General features: G+C 38.8%; 1 protein-coding gene across 1 annotated transcript in view; it reads right to left on the bottom strand.

The window, feature by feature from the left end:
* Positions 1-18,781, bottom strand: part of C20H12orf40 (chromosome 20 C12orf40 homolog) — a 53,473-nt gene that overhangs the window by 20,715 nt on the left and 13,977 nt on the right. The window contains exons 2-6 of the mRNA XM_059246995.1: positions 7,558-7,597; positions 4,169-4,307; positions 2,694-2,826; positions 2,287-2,335; positions 913-1,089 (exon numbers count right to left, since the gene is read on the bottom strand). Of these exons, the coding sequence (XP_059102978.1) occupies positions 913-1,089; positions 2,287-2,335; positions 2,694-2,826; positions 4,169-4,307; positions 7,558-7,597 (538 nt within the window). The remainder of the gene's footprint in view (positions 1-912; positions 1,090-2,286; positions 2,336-2,693; positions 2,827-4,168; positions 4,308-7,557; positions 7,598-18,781) is intronic.

Below are 18,781 nucleotides of genomic sequence, written 5' to 3' on the forward strand. Positions count from 1 at the left end.
AAAAAATATAACCCAATTAAAAGGGGGAACAGAACTAAACAGAGTTTGCAAAAGATGAGACACAAATCACAGAAACAAGGAAATGTTCAACATCCTTGGTCATCAAGGAAATAAAAATCAAAACAACTTACACTAGTCAGAATGGCCAGATTAATAAAACAAATTATGACTCATGGTGGTGAGGGTGTGGGGAAAGGGAAATACTTATCCACTGCTGGTGGAAATGCAAACATGTACAGCCACTGTAGAAATCAGTATGGGGGTTCCTCGGGAAGTTAGGAAGAGATCTACCTCAAGATCCAAGTATACCACTCTTAGGTATGTACCCAAAGGACTGTACATCCTACCACAAGGAAACTTGCTCATCCATGTTCATTACTATGTTATTGATAATAGCCATAAGTTAAAAGTAACCTAAATGTCCATCAGCTGATGAATGGATAAAGAAAATGTGGTACATTTACACAATGCAACACTATTCAGTTATTTAAAAACATGAAATCATAAAATTCACGGGTTAATGGATGGAGCTAGAAAAACATCCTGAGTGAGATAACCCAGACACAAAAAGAAAATATTGTCTTCTTTTATTATGTGGATGTCAGCTTTTAAGATTTTGACAGGAATACTATAATCTATATAAGCACAGAGGTTAGGTGTAAAATAAGGGACTATATGGAGAGGAGGATCTCCCAAGGAAAGAAAAATAGAATGCATAGTTAAAGAGAGAGAGGGAGAGACCTGAATGGGAGGTTAAAATGGGGAGGGGGAATAAAGAATGGGGCATAAGATCAAATACTATTCGTCACTTATCACCATACTTAGCAATTTGAAACCCATCTTTGTCAAACTTATGAAAAGGAGAACCTATTATGAATACATGACATCAAAGAAACGATAATTCCAATGTACCTGCTCATTTTGTTTTTTCTCATATGCACATTTCCAAGGACTTGGTGCTATTCTTGGGGTGGAGTTTTGGTTTGGAATATGTCTATTAGAAGATAATTCTGCTGGAAGAGATGGTGGAATATAACTGTAGTTTTCTGTTTTGTGGAACATTCTGTATGAGTTCATGTCTTGTGATGACTATAGGAAAAGAAAAGGTAAGATCACTAAAAGTACAGAAACTAGAAGTCAAAATAATAGAACTAAAGTGGGTAGAAAAGGGGCGTGATTACAAAAGAGGAAGTCCTAAGAAAGGCAAGCCTTTGGCAGTTCATAGGAGTCACTTAGTCGGTGAAGTTCTCTACTGAGGTTGTCTCCTTAAGAACTCTTCCCTCCGCTTTCCCTATCTGCCTTCCTCTCTCAAGTTCTTTCCTGAGGGTCACCTTCTAATGACAGGAAGTCTTAGGTCTTTAACCCATAAAGCAGATAACAGGCTGTCCAAGGTTTTTCATTACTACCATCAGCTTCCACTGCCTTTCTGATCTAATTTAAACCTGACAATTCAAAGATAAATAAGAATAATTAATACAGTATTGGACAATAAATAGAATTTCAAGCTTTAGTCAACCTATGCATTTTCTAATTCATTATGATTTTGTTTGCAAAAAAAGTTATACTTTAAAAAAATCATCTTGTGGTAAATATGGGTTCTTAACATAAGAATTTGATATAAATTATGTTTTCATTGCCTTTGAAAAGATGAACTGATCAGTGAACATGTGAACTAATAAAAGACTCCCTCAGTGGGAGGTGTGGTAATGGCTCCATCAGTAAACTGCTTGCTATGCAAGTGTAAGAGCCAAGTTTGGCTCCCCCACACCTCCATGGAAAGGCCAGGTGTGTCAGTGCACACTTGTACTCCCAATGAGGGAGAGGGAAGAAACAGGCCAGTTCCTGGGACTCACTAGTCAGACTGAATCAAGCAGCTCTAGTTGCAAAGGGACCTCATCTCAAAAGAGCATGTTGGAGAGTGAGTGACCTCTGGCCTCTTGTACACATGCATATGCATCTCCCTACTCACCAATGAACGAACGCTCACACAAATAAATGAATAAGTACTTAAAAACAATCTCTATGTAAGTGTGCTTTGTAACTCTTTGACAAGAAGAATCGAGCACTAAACACACAGGGCTGGCCATGTTGCTACCACTCCAAGGAGGCTTCATAATCAGAATATTCCTTACGATAAATTTCCTACATTTTAAAACTGCAAAAGGAATCATTGAGAAACTGTAAAAAAGTTTAAAGATAACTAATCTTACTACTATTTTAAAAGTGAGATCATCTAAGGGCATGGAACAATTGTTAAAACAACTTGTAATTTTCTTTAAAACTCACCTGAACTGGGCCAGTTTCTTCCTTGCTACATAATCTTTGATAGGGTACACTACAGAAAACCAAAATTTGAAGTTAAAAATTCAAGCAGCCATAAATATTGTCCCATGTATATTTAAATTTCACAGTGTCCTCACAAGCACTCAACATAGAAAACTCTAGTACATTGCTACAGGGTCATAAGACAAGTAAGTTTTAGGAAAGAAAATGTATTGAACTGGGATAGGCGTTGTCTGATACAGAAAGTCAAAGCACATGCACAAAACACCGTAGACACGTGTCCTAATGATTTCCTGATACCAGTAGACAAGCGGGAATGGGGCTGGAAGGGAATGGCCTTCTCTACTTCCCAGCACACAGCAGGCTGACAGTGTTAACTTTCGTCAGTCACGGTCTTAGCTGACACTTACTTCTTTCCCATGTTATCGATGCACAGTTTAGAAGGGACACAGTGAGGCGACATTGGAAGTTCTAAATCATGCTTTCTTAGTGGGATTTTCAAATCTCTGTTCATATTCACATAAGTTGGTCTTTTCATGGTTTCTATAATAAAAATGTTAAACAGTGACTTTTAAACAGAAGCTTTAAAATCATTTTTGCTATATCATTTTTAATTGCTTGAACATATGAAAATGTTCTTTTGTACATTACAAATGTTCTACACATGTTATTGCAGAAACTGGCTGCTAACAATTATTAGTGAAATTTAATTTTTCTCTCCTGCTTCTTAAGCCATCAAGAAAGGGGCTCTACTAAGTCAACCTAATTTCTTCTTTCTCAGTTACTAGACTGTATCAGATACTGTGTTACATAGTCTCATAGCACTATATGTTTTCTCTATTTCAGCACTTTGCACACTTTATTACACTTGATTAACCTCATCTCCTTGATGAGACTTTAAACTTTAGTGGTTCTTAACCTGTGGGTCACGACCCATTTGGGGGTCAAACAGCCCTAGTTGTTCCCAGTTGTCTCCTAAGACTATCGGAAAACATAGATATTTACATTATGATTCATAACAGTGGAAAACTTACAGTTACAAGGTAGCAATGAAATAATCTTATGATTGGGGTCACCACAACATGAGGAATTGTATTCAACTGCAGCATTAGGAAGGGTGAGAACCACTGCTTTAGAGGAAGGAGCCTTGTATCTTTTTATACAAGTGAGATCACTGTTTATTACTCAACACCCTATAGAACCTACAGAGCTCCAGTGGGAATTTTCTCTTTCTGTACAACCATCGCTTTACTCCTGAGCCACCTCTCTGGTCCCAAACTGTCTCATTTTTTGAACTCTTACTTTTATGCTTGTTTTTAAAATGTAAATAATAGGCCCTAGTTCCCTTAAGAGAGGGAAAGGTTGTTTTTTGTTTTTTCGGTTGGAAAGTCAAACTGTGAGACAAAATAAACTTTCTTTTGAAGTACAAAATTCTTATGGTTCCTATCCCAGAAGTGTAAAAGAAATTCTAATTGCAAGACAGGAAAAAGCCACTAAGAAAAAAATCTCTCAGTTTTTCCTTTGGTACAAATTTCCCAAGTGATATGAAATAATAACACATTCATTATTTTCTTCTCTCACGCTAAACTTGTGACTATTTGTCTAGAAATAATAATATAATAATTATAATAACTCAATGACCAATTAATGATATCAAACAAGTTAGTCTTATACAACACACACAGCTTAAAAATAAAATAAATAGATAAAATTACAAAAGATCTTAATTCAAATTCTGGTTAAGCTTATAATTTAAAAAGGCAACAAAGTTTTAAAATAAATTCTCCATATGCTTAGAGTTCTGGAATTTCTAAGCAATTAGACAGCTAGATGTTATTATGAATTACCACATAAAGATAAAAACAAATGGCTTAGAAAGACTTACCGGGTGTTTCCTTCTTGGATGATATCTGATTTACCATATACAGATTAAGAAGGTCTAAGCTGGCGGTGGTATTCTTGACAGGTGAAAAAACTCCTAGTAATTTCATTTTTGATTTTAACTTGTTCTTTTCAAAGTATTCCTACAATAATTAAGAATTAAAAGCATTAATTTCCCAACCTAACAGTTCAAGGCAGAATCATAAACAATAAATGCACTCAAGTCGCTATACCATTGACTTTTCACACTTGTGACAACATTTACATGGGAACTGAAATCAATTCTGATGGCTTGCAGCTTGCCTAGAGACTGAAATCTGCAGCTAAAAAACTTTTCTATGATAAATAACATACCATCCTATACTTTAAAAAAAACTCAAAAGATATAGCCAAGTGCCTACTGAAAAATCAAGAGGAGGGCAGTCAAACAGCACAGAGATACAAACCAGATGACCTGAGTTCGATCCCCTGAACCCTTAGTAGGAGATAACCAAGTCTTCTTATGACCTCCACAGGCATGCTGTGATACAAGTGCATGCGTGTGCACGCATGCACACACACACACACACACACGCACACACACACACACACACACACATACACACATGTGCACATATACACACATCAACACTAACAATAAAATTGTACGACCAACTAACAGGAAAGCAAAAGCTATGTAAGAACTAACTTGCAACCAATGCTAATTTAACTCACTGTATCACAATGCTTAATGTTGTCTATAAACCAAACACATATATATATCACCATATATCCAGTTTATATTTTCTTCCTGGGTTTCTGAACTATAATTATTCTTCAGTTTTTAGTCACATCTTTAACTTGCTAAATTCAAAGACATCTTAATTTTTAAAAAATATTTCTTTTGTTTTCGTGTGGGAATGCATATGTGAGTGAGTGTACCCGTGGAGTCCATAAGAGTGTTGGATCTACTGAGCTGCAGGCATCTGATGAGGGCGCCCAGAGCACACTCAGGTCCTCTACAGGGAAGCTCATGCTCTGAAACACTGAACCGTATCTCCAGGCTTCTTACCAAACAATGAGTTTTATTATTGCACTGTCATATAGAAGTATCATTCTAACTTTAATTGTTCCCTCCCCCTCCTTTCCAGACCCCACTTCCCATACCACTCCCGACTCTGACCTCTTCCTTCCTCCCCCTAATGTGAGTTCTGATTTCATCACCCCCTCTTTTCCCTGCTCCCTAGAGCTATCTCCCAGCTTCTCGTGATCTCCTATCTATTTCAAGACCTGCACATACAATATATACTATATATAATTATGTCGTGTTTATTTATAGTTTTAAATATAGGTTCAATACATGGAAGAAAACATGAGTATTTGTCTTTCCTACTCTGGCTTATTTCATTTCATTATTTCCAGTTCCACCAGCTTACCTGTAAATGACTTTTTTTTTTTTTTTGGTTTTTCAAGACAAGGTTTCTCTGTTTAGTCCTTGCTGTCATGGAACTCATTTTGTAGACCAGGCTGGCCTCGAACTCAGAGATCTGTCTGCCTCTGCCTCCCAAGTGTGGATTAAAGGCTTGTGCCACCACTGCCTTTCTGATTTCACATCTTTATAGCTCAATAAAATCCCATGTGTATATTTTCTCTTTCCATTCTTCTGATGATTGTGTACATGGAGACTGGTCCCATTCTGAGCTGTCATGAATAGTGTAGCTATAAACATGGCTGTGCAAATGTCTCTGTGAAACATTAATTCGACAATTCTCAACCTGTGGGTTGCAACCCCCTTGGGCTCACAGGAGTCACCTAAGACCATTGAAAAACACAGATATTTACATTATGATTCCTAACTGTACCAAAATTACAGTTATGAAGTAGCAACAAAAATAATTTTATCGGGACTGTATTAAAGGGTCGCAGCATTAGAAAGGTTGAGAATCACTGCATTAACTTAAGAGTCCTTTAGATATATATCCAAACATGATACAGTTGGGCCACGTAGTAGTTCTAATTTTAGTTTTTTGAGTAGCCTTCACACTGGGTTCCATAGTGACTCAACTCCCATTTACTGGCATAAGGGGTATTTTTTTTCTGTATCCTGGCAAGCATTTGTTATTAATTTTCTTGATATAAGTCCTTCTCACTGGGATGAGATGAATTGATTTTTTTTTTTTTTGAGACAGGGTCTCACTCTGTACCTTAGGCTAACCTAGAACTCATTATTCATCCCAGCCCAGGCTTTGAATTCATGGCAATCCTGAGCAAACCTTCTGAATGCTGTTATTACAGATGTGTCTTCCAAACCCAGCTGAGACGGAATCTTAACATGCTTTTGATTTGTACTTCCCTGGCGACTAAGAATGCTGAGCATTTTTTTCAAGAGTCTATTGACCAAATATTTCTTTTGAATACTGTTTATCCAATTCATTACTCCATTTATTGTTTATGTGACTTGTTTTCTGGTATTTAATTTTTTGCAGTTCTTTACATGCTAGAGATAGTTATCTTCCACTAGGTATCTAGTTGGCAAGGCTGTCTCTCATCTGTAGCCTGTCTCTTCATTTAAACGTTGTTTCCCTGTCTTTGAAGAAGTCATTTACTTCATGTAATCCTATTTGTCAATCCTTGGCGTTACTGTGCTGCTGGACACTGTCAAAATGTCCTCACCTACGCCTGTATCGTGACGTGTTTTAACTATGTTTTAAGACGTTCATTCGTTTTATTTTTTTATCTGCTATTAGGCCCTTGACACTGTAACAGATTATCTTCAAAACATCTTCCATTAAGTATTTCATAACATAGTGGCATAAGATTACATACAAATGAGTTGTTCAAACAGAAAAGTTCAAAATGGCCAAAAAAAAAATTCAAGAGGTCACATATGCAAGTAGTTACTTATGTTTTCAGAATATTAAGGCAATACATCTCAGAATATGTCAATTACAAACAACTTTTAACATTAGATAAAGGCCCTTCATCCAAAAATATCTCCTTGTAACAGACAGAAACCATTACAGAAAACCACAATCAATCAAAATGCAGAGGACAAGGGCCCATGTGCTGTCCAGCTTCAACTGATACATCTGCAACACAATTCCTGCACCCAAGTCTCGGGGATCACAGCAGAAGAGGAGACAGTAAGATTGTAAGACCCACAGGAACGGGAAGTCTACTTTGAGATTTTGTCTCCTAGGGTCTTCCTATGGAGGTCTGGATGACCTGGAACTCACTCTCCAGCCCAGGCTGGGCTTGAACATGTGGCAATCTTTCTGGGCTAAGCTACAATCACAGCAGTGAGCCACTCTAGCTGGCCATGAGGTGAATCTATTAATGACAAGGAGTGATTCAGGAGTTGATTGTTACATTTGCTATTACAGGCTAGCGTCACTCAAATGACAATGCCCTTACCTTCTGCTTTCTTCTCTCCTGCTTTATCAGAACCCTGGTCCTAAAAGGATAGGCAGAAAGAAACATACAGTTATTAGAGAAACAGACCATTTCTAAAATGATTGCCATTGTTATTGAAAATCTGAAATTAAAATCTAAAATTTACCTATCTGTATTATTTTCTGAAAACATGAAAATGTTTTTAAAGCATTTATAGTAATATTTCACATAAATTTCTTAGGAAATCCAAAATACAATAAAAACTATTATAATAATTATATTTTTGGTTGTGAGCCTAGCCTTTAACGGCTGAGCTATCCCTCCAGCCACGCCTTTAATCCCAGCACTTGGGAGGCAGAGGCAGGCGGATCTCTGTGAGTTCGAGGCCAGCCTGGACTACAGAGTGAGTTCCAGGAAAGGTGCAAAGCTACACAGAGAAACCCTGTCTCAAAAAAAAAAAAAAAAAAAAAAAAAACTTAGACAAATAAATCTGAGATAAGCAAAAATGAAGGAATGCATTAGAAAGACCAATTAACAACATTCTTGGTCAACAACTCCATTTCCTTTGCTTTCCTTTACATTTCAACATTCTGGTGATATACTCCAGAACAGACAGAAGACATCAATCTCCTCAGGTTCTAAGCAACTGTGCAGTATTTGCTAGAGCAACTCCGATCACATTAATATACCAGTTACCTCAGCACTAGGCATATGGCACACACCTATAATTCCAATCATTGGGCTACTGAGGCAGGAAGACCAGAGTTTGAGGTCACTTTATCCTACAGAGTTGTTCAGAAGTACCCTGAGCAACATGGCAGGAACATGACTCTAAAAACATCAAGGTCTAGCCAGGCGGTGGTGGCACACACCTTTAATCCCAGCACTCGGGAGGCAGAGGCAGGCGGATCTCTGTGAGTTTGAGGCCAGCCTGGTCTCCAAAGCGAGTTCTAGGAAAGGCGCAAAGCTACACAGAGAAACGCTGTCTTGAAAAACCAAAAAAAAAAAAAAAAAAAAAAGGTCTGAAACTTCAGCTCACTGGTAGAACACCTGCCTAGCACCCACACAGCCCTGACTTTGACACTCGGCACTGCAGAGGGCAGAGGAAAGAAGGAAATCCTCCCTACTAAGTCAGTTTAAGTTGCTGTAATAAAATACCACTGCCAGATAGTTGAGAACACTTTGAGGAGAGCAATACTCAGGAGAAAGGTTTTCCTCTGACCTTCTCCTGCCTGCCTTCCTATTACTGTCATCTCTTCCACACAGTGGATCACAGAAACTGAAATTCTTCTTTTTCACCACAGATCATGAAACTAGAACCTTCTTCTATACAGTCAACCAAAGAGTCTAGAAATAAACTTAGAGTTTTATGTAAGAGCTGGCTATCAAAGAAACTTTCTGATCTCTCTTGTTTGATATAGACTATGGAGTTCACACTCAATTTACAAGGGGTCTTGCCTCACACCTGACAGGAAAGAATGCTACATAGAGAGTCCAAGAAGAATCTTGAGTGATAGGCCTTACAGGTTTCTATTCTCTGTTATTAAGTCAGCCTTTCTGTGTCCAATCACTCATCTTCATGGGTGTCAACTCTTCATCGAACTTGAGCATAGGAATGAATGGTGCTCCCTAGGATTTGGGTCTTCATTTCTGAAGCTTCCTGGGTCATGTGAAACTGAGTAAATGTGTCACACTTCTCTCTTCACAATCTGGCTTTAGTTACAGGTCTGTGTCAGCTGTGACCTTTATGATAAGCAAGAAAGATAATATACTAACTCTAACAACAGAATTTCTCTCAGTTCTGGCAGCTGTACAGACTACAGTCAAAATACTCAGATGCACACCTAATGGATGCCCATCTTCTGATTCACAGATGAAGACTTTACATATTTGATCACACAGGAAAGGGATGGGCTAGTTCTCTGGAACGTCTTTTGTAAAAGCAGGATCATAACCGTGAAGGTTCTGCTCTTACAATTTAATCATATCCACAGATCCCACACCTCCCCATACCATCACCTAGGGGATTCAAAATTTCAAGTCCCAGCCTCAGAGGGTGTCAGATAAAGTAAAGACATTAACTGGGATGGAGACGTGTGGGAGGACCCTATTGAAGCTGAAAACTTTGAACCCACAGATTTTCAAGGGTTTCTCTCACATGCAAAAGTCTCCCCACCCTCAGCAGAAGATGTACTCCCACTCCGTAAAATATTGCCTTTTCTGCCCGTGACTGGGGAAAATAATCCTTTGTTGTCTGATAAACCAGAAGTGACTTTCCCTGAAGGAGATGCCAGGCAAGACAAAAGTGATGTCCCTCAGAGCTCACTAACAGCTGTCTTTAGGCCTATAACCAGACTAAAGGCTAGGCAGGCTCCTAGAGGGAACACAGAAGGTGTAGTCCATGAGTAGGTACACTACACTACGAAAGAGCTTAATGAGTGTGCTAATTTATTCAAGTAGATCTCTGGGAAATATGTGCGGGATTGGATTTGAAGGGTGTGGGATAATGGAGGAAGGAACATAAAACTGGATCAAGCTGAATTTATTGATATTGGCCCCCTGAGTGGAGACTCTATGTTTTTATATGGAAGTTTTAATACAGAAGTTCACACATTTAGAAAGGTCTCAAAAGTTTGGATGGTTGGCTAAAGCATTTGTCAAAAGATGGCCTACTGAAGAGGAGCTGGAGATGCCTGATACCCCTCGACTTAGTGTTGATGAAGGGATTTTAAGGCTCAGGGACTTGTAATGCTAGAGTGGGTACACTGTGTAAGATCTAATTCTCCACAATGGGAAGATACCCCTCGACTTAGTGTTGATGAAGGGATTTTAAGGCTCAGGGACTTGTAATGCTAGAGTGGGTACACTGTGTAAGATCTAATTCTCCACAATGGGAAGGTCTAGGAGACACACCCTTCATTAATCCTGTAAGATGCAAAATCATGACACAGGCACCAGAACCTATGAAGAGCTTTGTTGTCACCCTTCTCTTTGTGGCAGACCTTAGGCTTGGAGATGCTGCTGCTCACTTGGCTAGATTAAATGCAATGGGTTAAACTGGGCCCTGAGGCAGCAGGGACCAGGTGACAGCACTGTCACCTGATGTAAAGTGATCATAGTTTTGTAATAGGCAGCATACGTAAAGCAATGTTCATAATGGCCTGACCCATAATGGTCAGCACAGGCAAAGTGGATTTTATGGTGCCATGACTCATATGGACCTTTGGTACTGGCTAATCAATCATGGCGTTTCCAAATATGGAATATATTTTTTAAAAGCCTACTGTGTTTCTGTTTGATCTATAGAAGCAGAAAAATTCCCAAACGAATTAAAGAAAGATTCCATTGGATCATGGCAAAAGGGAATCTTAGCCTGTGAACCAATTTCCAGACTTGAGCCATTTGAAGATCTAGAAGCCCTTGAATGAAGGGATGGCCAGGTTCCACCGAGGATGGACCATGATAAAATACTTAAGATTTTTATGGTTAGTCTTTCTCTAGTCCTTTCCCAGAGGGGCCTAAGGCCTTTTACAAAGGCAACTGTACACTGGGGGCAGGAAACAATCAGACTTTCTAGGGTCTAGTGTATACTGGTTCAGAATTGGGGATGATTCCAGGAGACCCCAAGAAGCATTGTGGCCTTCCAATTAAAGTGGATGCTTATGAAAACTCAATGGAGTTTTGGATGAAATCCACCTCACGGTGAGTCCAGGAGTCCCCAAATTCATCCTATAGCTATTTCCTCAGTTCCAGAATGTATAACTGGGATAGATATGCTAAGAAGATGGCAGAATTCTCACACTGGTTCCCTAACCTGTGAGGTGAGGGCTATTATGATTGAAAATGCCAAATGGAAGCCATTGGAGTTTCTTCTATCAAGGAAGATAGTGAATCAAAGACAATATCACATCCCAGGAGGAACTGCAGAAATTAGTGCCACCAACAAGGACTTGAAAAATGCAGGGTGGTGGGTTCCACTACACCTCCCCTTATCTCTCCTCTCTGGCCAGTATAGAAGAAGGATGGATCATGAAGAATTACAGTTGATTATCAAAAACTTAATTAAGTAGTGACTCTATCTGTAGCTGCTGTTCCAGATGTGGTGTTCTTACTTGAGCAGGTCAACACGTGTCCTGACACATGGAATGCAGCTATTGATCTATCAAATGCCTTTTTCTCAGTACCTGTCTATAAGAAGCAATTTTCAGTTGGCAAGGCCAACAGCGTACCTTCACAATTTTACCTTGAGGATACATTAACTCTCCAGCCCTGTGTTATAACTGAGTTTGAAGGGATCTTGATCATCTGTCTCTTCCACAAAATTTTACATTGGTACACTATATTGATAACATCATGCTAATTGAACCAAGTGAACAGGAGCTAACAACCACTTTGAACTCATTGGTAATACATATGTACATCAGGAGATGGGAAATAAATCCAACCAAAATTCAAGGACCTTCTACCTCAGTGAAATTCTTAGGAATCCAGTGGTGAGGGACATGCGGAGATATTCCTTCTAAAGTGAAGGATAAGTTATTGCATCTGACTCCTCCCACCACCGAGAAAAGTACAACTGTTAGTTGACCTATTTGGATTCTGGAGACAGCGCATACCTCACTTGGGTGTGTTACTCTGATCCACATACCAAATGTCTCAGAAAGCTGCTACCTTTGAGTGGGGCCTGCAACAGGAAAAGGCTCTTCAACAGGTCCAGGCTACTGTGCAGGCTGCTCTACCACTTGGACTACATGATCCAGCAGACCCAATGGTACTTGAGGTGTCAGTAGCAGATAGGAATGCTATCTGGAGCCTTTGGCAGGCCTGGGATTTTGGAGCAAGGGTTTACATAATCTGCTAACAACTAATTCTCCCTTTGAGAGATAGCTCTTGGCCTGCTTTTGGGCCTTAGTAGAAACTAAACATTTGACAATGGGCCACCAAGTTACCATGTGACCTGAACTACCCGTCACAAGCTAGGTATTATCTAACCCACCAAGCCACAAAATTGGATTTGCACAGTAACAATCCATTATCAAATGGAAGTGGTATATACATGATTGGGCCTGAGCAGGTCCTGAAGGCACAAGCAAGTACATGAAGAAGTTGCCCAAATGCCTATAGTTTCTACTCCTGTTACAATGCACCTATGGCCTCTTGGGGTGTGCCCTATGATCAGCTGACTGGGAAAGAGAAGACTAGGGCCTGGTTTACTGATGGTTGTGCACATTAAGTAGGCACCACCCAGAAATGGACAGCTATTCAATACAGCATTGAAGCCTATTCTGGGACAATGTTGAAAGACACCAGTGAAGGAAAATCTTCACAGTGGGCAGAACTTTGGGCAGTACACATGGTTTTACATTTTGTTTGGAAGGAGAAATGGCTGTATGTGCAACTGTCCACTGGTTTATGAGTTGTAGCCAATGGACTAGCTAGTTGGTCAGGACTTGGAAGAGTATGATTAAAAAATTGGTGAGAAAGACATCTGGGGAAGATGTATGTGGCTAGATCTCTGCAAATAGTTGAATAATGTGAAGCTACCTGTGCCCATGTAAATGTTCATCAAAAGTGACTGCAACAGCAGAGGAGTTCAGTAATTAAGTAGATAGGATGACGTAGTCTATGGACAGTCAGCCTCTGTCCCCAGCCATCCCTGCCACTGTCCAATGGACCCATGAACAATGAAGCCATGGTAGCAAAGATGGAGATTATGCATGGGCTTGACAACATGGACTGCCAGTCACCAAGGCTGACCTGGCTACAGCTGCTGCTGAATGACAGATCTGCCAACAGCAGAGATCAACTCGGAGCCCCAGATATGGCACCATTCCTCAGCGTGACCAGTCAGCGACCTGGTGGCAGGTTGACTCCATTGGACCACTTCCTCCATTGGAAGGACAATACTTTGTTCTTACTGGAGTAGATACTCATTCTGGTCATGGATTGGCCTTTCCTGCATGTAATGCTTCTGCCAAAACTACCATCTGTGGACTTACAGAATGCCTTATTCACTGTCATGGTATACCCTGCAGTATGTCTTCTAACCAAGGAACTCACTTCACAGTCAGAGAAGTGAGACAGTGGCCCTGTGATCATGGAATCCACTGGTCTTACCATGTTCCCCACTGCCTTGAAGCAGCTGGCCTGACAGAAAGATAGAATGGACTTTTGAAGACACAGTTACAGTGTCAATTAGGTGGCAACAGGATGGAGGACTGGAGCAGGGTCCTCCAGAAGACAGTATATGTTTGGAATCAGTGTCCAATATATGGTACAGTTTCTCCCATAGCCAGGATCCACAGGTCCAGAAATCAAGGGGTGGAAAAAGTAAATGTTCCACTCATTATCATCCCTAGTGACCCACTTGGAAAACTGTGTCCTTCCTTTTCCTGCGACCTTAAGTTCTGCTGGACTAGAAATTTTGGTTCCAAAGTGGAGAATGTTCCTGCCAAAAGACACAACAAACATTCCATTGAACTGGAAGCTCAGACTTCCCCCTGGGCACTTGGAGCTTCTGATGTCCTTAAGCCAACATGGTAAGAAAGGAGTAACAGTGTCAGGAGGGGTGATTGGTCCAGATGACCACAGGAAATTGGATTGCTTCTCTACAATGGAGGTAGGAATGGTTGTCTCTGCAGTGCAGGAGATCCTTCAGTGCAGTGGTTTTCAACCTTCCTAATGCTGCGACCCTTTAATACAGTTCCTCATGCTGTGGTGACCTCCAACCATAAAATTATTTTTGTTGCTATTTCATTACTGTAATTTTGCTACTGTTATGAATCGTAATGTAAATATTTTTAGAGAGAGGTTTGCCAAAGGGGTTGTGAACCACAGGTTGAGAAACACTGCTCTAGAGAACCCTGACTAATACATATATATTGAATTATATTTTTCAAATATTTTATTTCAAAGATGTAGGTAACAATACTTGCTGCCAAACCCAATGACCTGAGTTGGATCCTTGGAACCTGTATGGTGGAAGGAGAGGACACACTCCTGCAAGTTGTCCTCTGACCTCCACTTGTACTCCCTGGCATAAACATGCATGCACATAGGTGTATGCTCACACAATACATAAATACATATAAATTTTAATTCATATTTGAGTTTCCAGTTACTTTCATTAAAAAAAATCACTCAAAGAATTTTAAATTGAGATTAAAACAGAATTTCCAACAATTTCTGAAATTGCCAAAAGCATTTTTCTACAATTTTGTACTACCTATGTATGTGAAGTAGCAGTCTCAGCATGGAAAATTATGAACTCACATTATCAAATAACTCTGAAGAATATTTGAGATATTCTTCATCCTGTGGTATCAATGAAGGCAAGATATTCTTAAAGTAAGAATTAACCAATACTTTTTTATCTCTTGTATGCAAATTTGTCTTTATCTTTAATAAATGGTAAAATTGTATATCTACCAAATAATTGTTTTCAAATAATTTCTTTATGATTTATTACCAGCAAATGTCCAACTTACCTATTTTATGTGTTGCTGTAACTGGGGTCATATAAACTTTTCTGACAAAAAGGAGTTGAGAGTAGAAAAATCTTAAGAAGCCTTGACATAAAGCCAAGTTTAGACTGACTTTAGATCTGTAACTTCCATAGTAGGGCCCACCTAACTTTTTATTCATTCAGCTCAAGAATTCATATAGCCAATTAAAGTTTTATGTATATATACATATATGTATGTGTGCGCACACATGCATGCACGCATGTGTGTGCACGCGCACACACACACACACACACACTATTTTTATTACTTTTCCTATATTTTCATGTTCAAAAGTTTTTAACATTTTCAAATGTAGTTTCATATATTAATTTATTAATTAAATTTATGTACATTTTACAAAAAAATAACTTCTGTAAGATTTTCTAACTTTTGTGTTGAAATTTAAATTACCAGAGGCTTGGAGGTAGGCTGGGAGTAGGAATGGGCTCATCTTTTTAACATTAATTACTATGCTATTCTGGAAAATTGATTTTAAAGAAATAGATAATAATTTATTATTTAATGACAATTTACCTAAGCACTGTTAGTGGCCATTACAGCTACATACTTAAATAGAAATCAGTATGTCATAACATATTCAAAGAACAAGGTACAGTTTATTCATTCTCAATGGAAATATAGACATATGATCCTTATAGAATTCTCAAAGGAAAGAAGAATGACTAAGAAATATCTCAAAAAAATGTTTATTGTCCCCAGCAATTAGGAAACTACAACTCTGAGATTTCATCTTATCCCAGTCAGAATGGTAAGATCACCAAGACAACTGACAACAAACACTGGATGTGGGGAAAGGGAGCCCTCATTCACTATTGGTGGGATGCTAAAAGTCAATCTATATGTGAACCAGGTATACCACTCCATGGCATATGCCCAAAGGACTTCACATTCTACTCCCCAGACACTTGCTCATCCATGCTCATTGCTACTCTATTCACAATAGCTAGGAAATAGAAACCATCTAAATGTCCTTCAAACAGCAAATGGATAATGAAAATGTAGTACATATATACTACGGAATACTGCTTAGCTGTAAAAGTGAAATCATGAACTTCGCAGATAAATAGATAGAAATGAGAAAGATGGGCTCTTTAGGGACAGGGCAGAAGGTAAATACAGAAGAAAGTGCACGGGGACAAAGGGGAACAGCGGGTACAAGTGGTCTGATAGGAGATATGGGAGAGGGGGCTGTCTAGGGAGTGGACAGGGAAGTAAATAGAGAAGAAGTAGATAGGAAGGTAAAACAACAAAAAGAAGTCTAAGGCATAAGGAAACATACTTTTAGCTATTTATCTTTTTAAAAAAGAAGAAAAGAAAACCATATAACACATGCAATTCTATGCATAAATATACACAAACAGTTATAATGAACTTTTCTCATCTGGGCAGACAATACTACCCCCTAAAAGCCAAAGAACAACCTACAAAACCCCCAAATGCCAGAGATGAGAAACCCTCTTTTGAGTTGTTGGGAAGGACTGTCCAAGAGACCCTCAAAACATACAGCCTGTTGCTGTTGTCTTGGTTACCCTCAGAGGTGGAAAGTAAGTCCAGATTGCTGCACATATTATGTGCTTCTGAAACAGGGCTCAGGGAGCCCAGAGCTAGAATTAACCCCAATGCCTCCTCCCTGCGAACTAACTTTCATGGTACCAGAAGGCACCATGCAAACATCCAAAGGAGGGATGTAAGCAAAAGTCCTACCCAGTTTCGGCACCTATGAACCACATCAATGGCCAGAATGGCACTATAGGTGCATAAGTGGCATACATACCTTGACAGTAACCAACAGCTCTCTACTTGAATTTAAGATACTGTCAACAAGAGGAATATCATGCCTTGTGCTGGAAACCTAGCTAAGTTGCCAGTGAAGTCATGATTACTGGAAGAGAATCTATAACCACTGCTTTACTAAACAAGCATAATCCCTAACAACAATCTTAGGATTTGTCCTTGTACCCTCAGATAAGTGTAGTCCTCTCCCCTCATCAAGGAAACTCTTCTTTGCAAAGACAGAGATCACCACAGAAAACTACAACCAACCAAAATGCAGAGTAGTGGAGCCCAGTCAGTCCCAGTGGATATATCTACAAAAGACTCTTGCACCTAAGGCTCAAGGAACGTTGCTGAAGAGGGGGCAGAAAGATTGAAAATCAGAGGACCAGGGAGTTTGCTGCAAAGTCGTGTCTCCAAGTAATGTCTGAAGCTACAGCCATAAAGTTTCTCTTACATGACTGCCTGAACATAAGCTGAACAAGGAAGACATCAATGGGCCTGCCAAAGTGGATGGAAAACTCCAGGAGGCCTCAGCCATACAGAGAACTACAGGCAATTCAGGAATGCCAGGAGTGGGAGAAACAGTTTCCTCTGGAGAAGAACACATTAATTGGTTGTCCGGTGCCAAATGGTGAGCACTGAAAACACCACATATTAGGAACATTATACAGACTGAGCAGGTAATATTTAAGAATATATATGAATACACACAGACATATATGAATGCAAAAGGAGAGGGTTTGAAGGAAGGAAAGGGAAGAGAGATGTATTATAATTATATTATAATTTCAAAATAAAATGAGTTAAGGGGTAGATGAAAAGAAGGGGAGAGAGAAATAAGGACAGGTGAGAAGGAAAACATGCTGATGTCAGACATTCATATGAGAATCTCTGCCACCTTTTATTCTAAGAAGAAAAAGTCTAAAAAAAATTCTCAAGAGACATTCCTCTTAAAATTAAAGACACAAACAATATGATTGTTAAAGAAATGTTTAAAAAGATACAAAGTTGTAAAATCTACATTTCAGTAGACAGATAGCAAAACTGGATTAGTAATTAAATAGTGTGGACATCACACAAATGTCTTACATCATCAGTCTTTAAAATGGTTCCTTTAGTTTGGTTTTGCTCTTTGATTTTCAGTTTAACTTACTTTCTGAAGGGCCTGGTCGCACCCAAAACAAATTGTTTCAGAATGTCAAGATCTTTTAAATTTTACAAGTACAATTAAAGTTGGAAAACATAAAGCAAATTAAGAGCCTTAACTAGTAACTGGAAAATAACACTTCAAACTTGTGTTACACTGAAACAATATTAGCCTAAAACATCAAAAGGTAACATTACTAGCTAATGGACTTATTAAGATTCAAGACAGCATCTAGCCTAGAAAAAGTACTTACATTGGCTTTCCACAAAACTAAAGCAGGTCATCCTGATGTGTCAGGAATAGTAATGGTAAATGTCAGAATGCTGTGTCTTTAAGTACATCTCTTAATAAGCCAAAAAAGGCTTGTGGCAATGGATGAACTACAAAAGAAAGGAACTAAGGGGAAAAAACTATAAAAACCAACATAGAAGAAATCTGAGATAGTTGGAATGTAGAACCTATTTAAAATAACTCCTATTTTAACACAGAAACACTATTTCACAACTACAGGCTATACTCATAAATACAAACTACCCAAGTCCACACTGGAAAGGATGTTAGAATGTGAGTGACATTCTAATATGGAAGTTTATTTCAGGATATTCACAATATCATTAAGTCAGAAGAAATATGAATTCATTCCTAGATCAAATTAAACAGTAAACTATCAAAATGATAGAAAAAATGGATCTTTCAATAACTCATTTAAGATATTAGTCCCAATTCAAAAGACACAGACAAGCAAACTGTATCGAAAAAAAAAAACCAGAATCATCTCCTTGTGTCTCTAATAAAT

The sequence above is a fragment of the Peromyscus eremicus genome, chromosome 20, assembly GCF_949786415.1.
Source record: "Peromyscus eremicus chromosome 20, PerEre_H2_v1, whole genome shotgun sequence".
NCBI classification, from domain to species: domain Eukaryota; kingdom Metazoa; phylum Chordata; class Mammalia; order Rodentia; family Cricetidae; genus Peromyscus; species Peromyscus eremicus.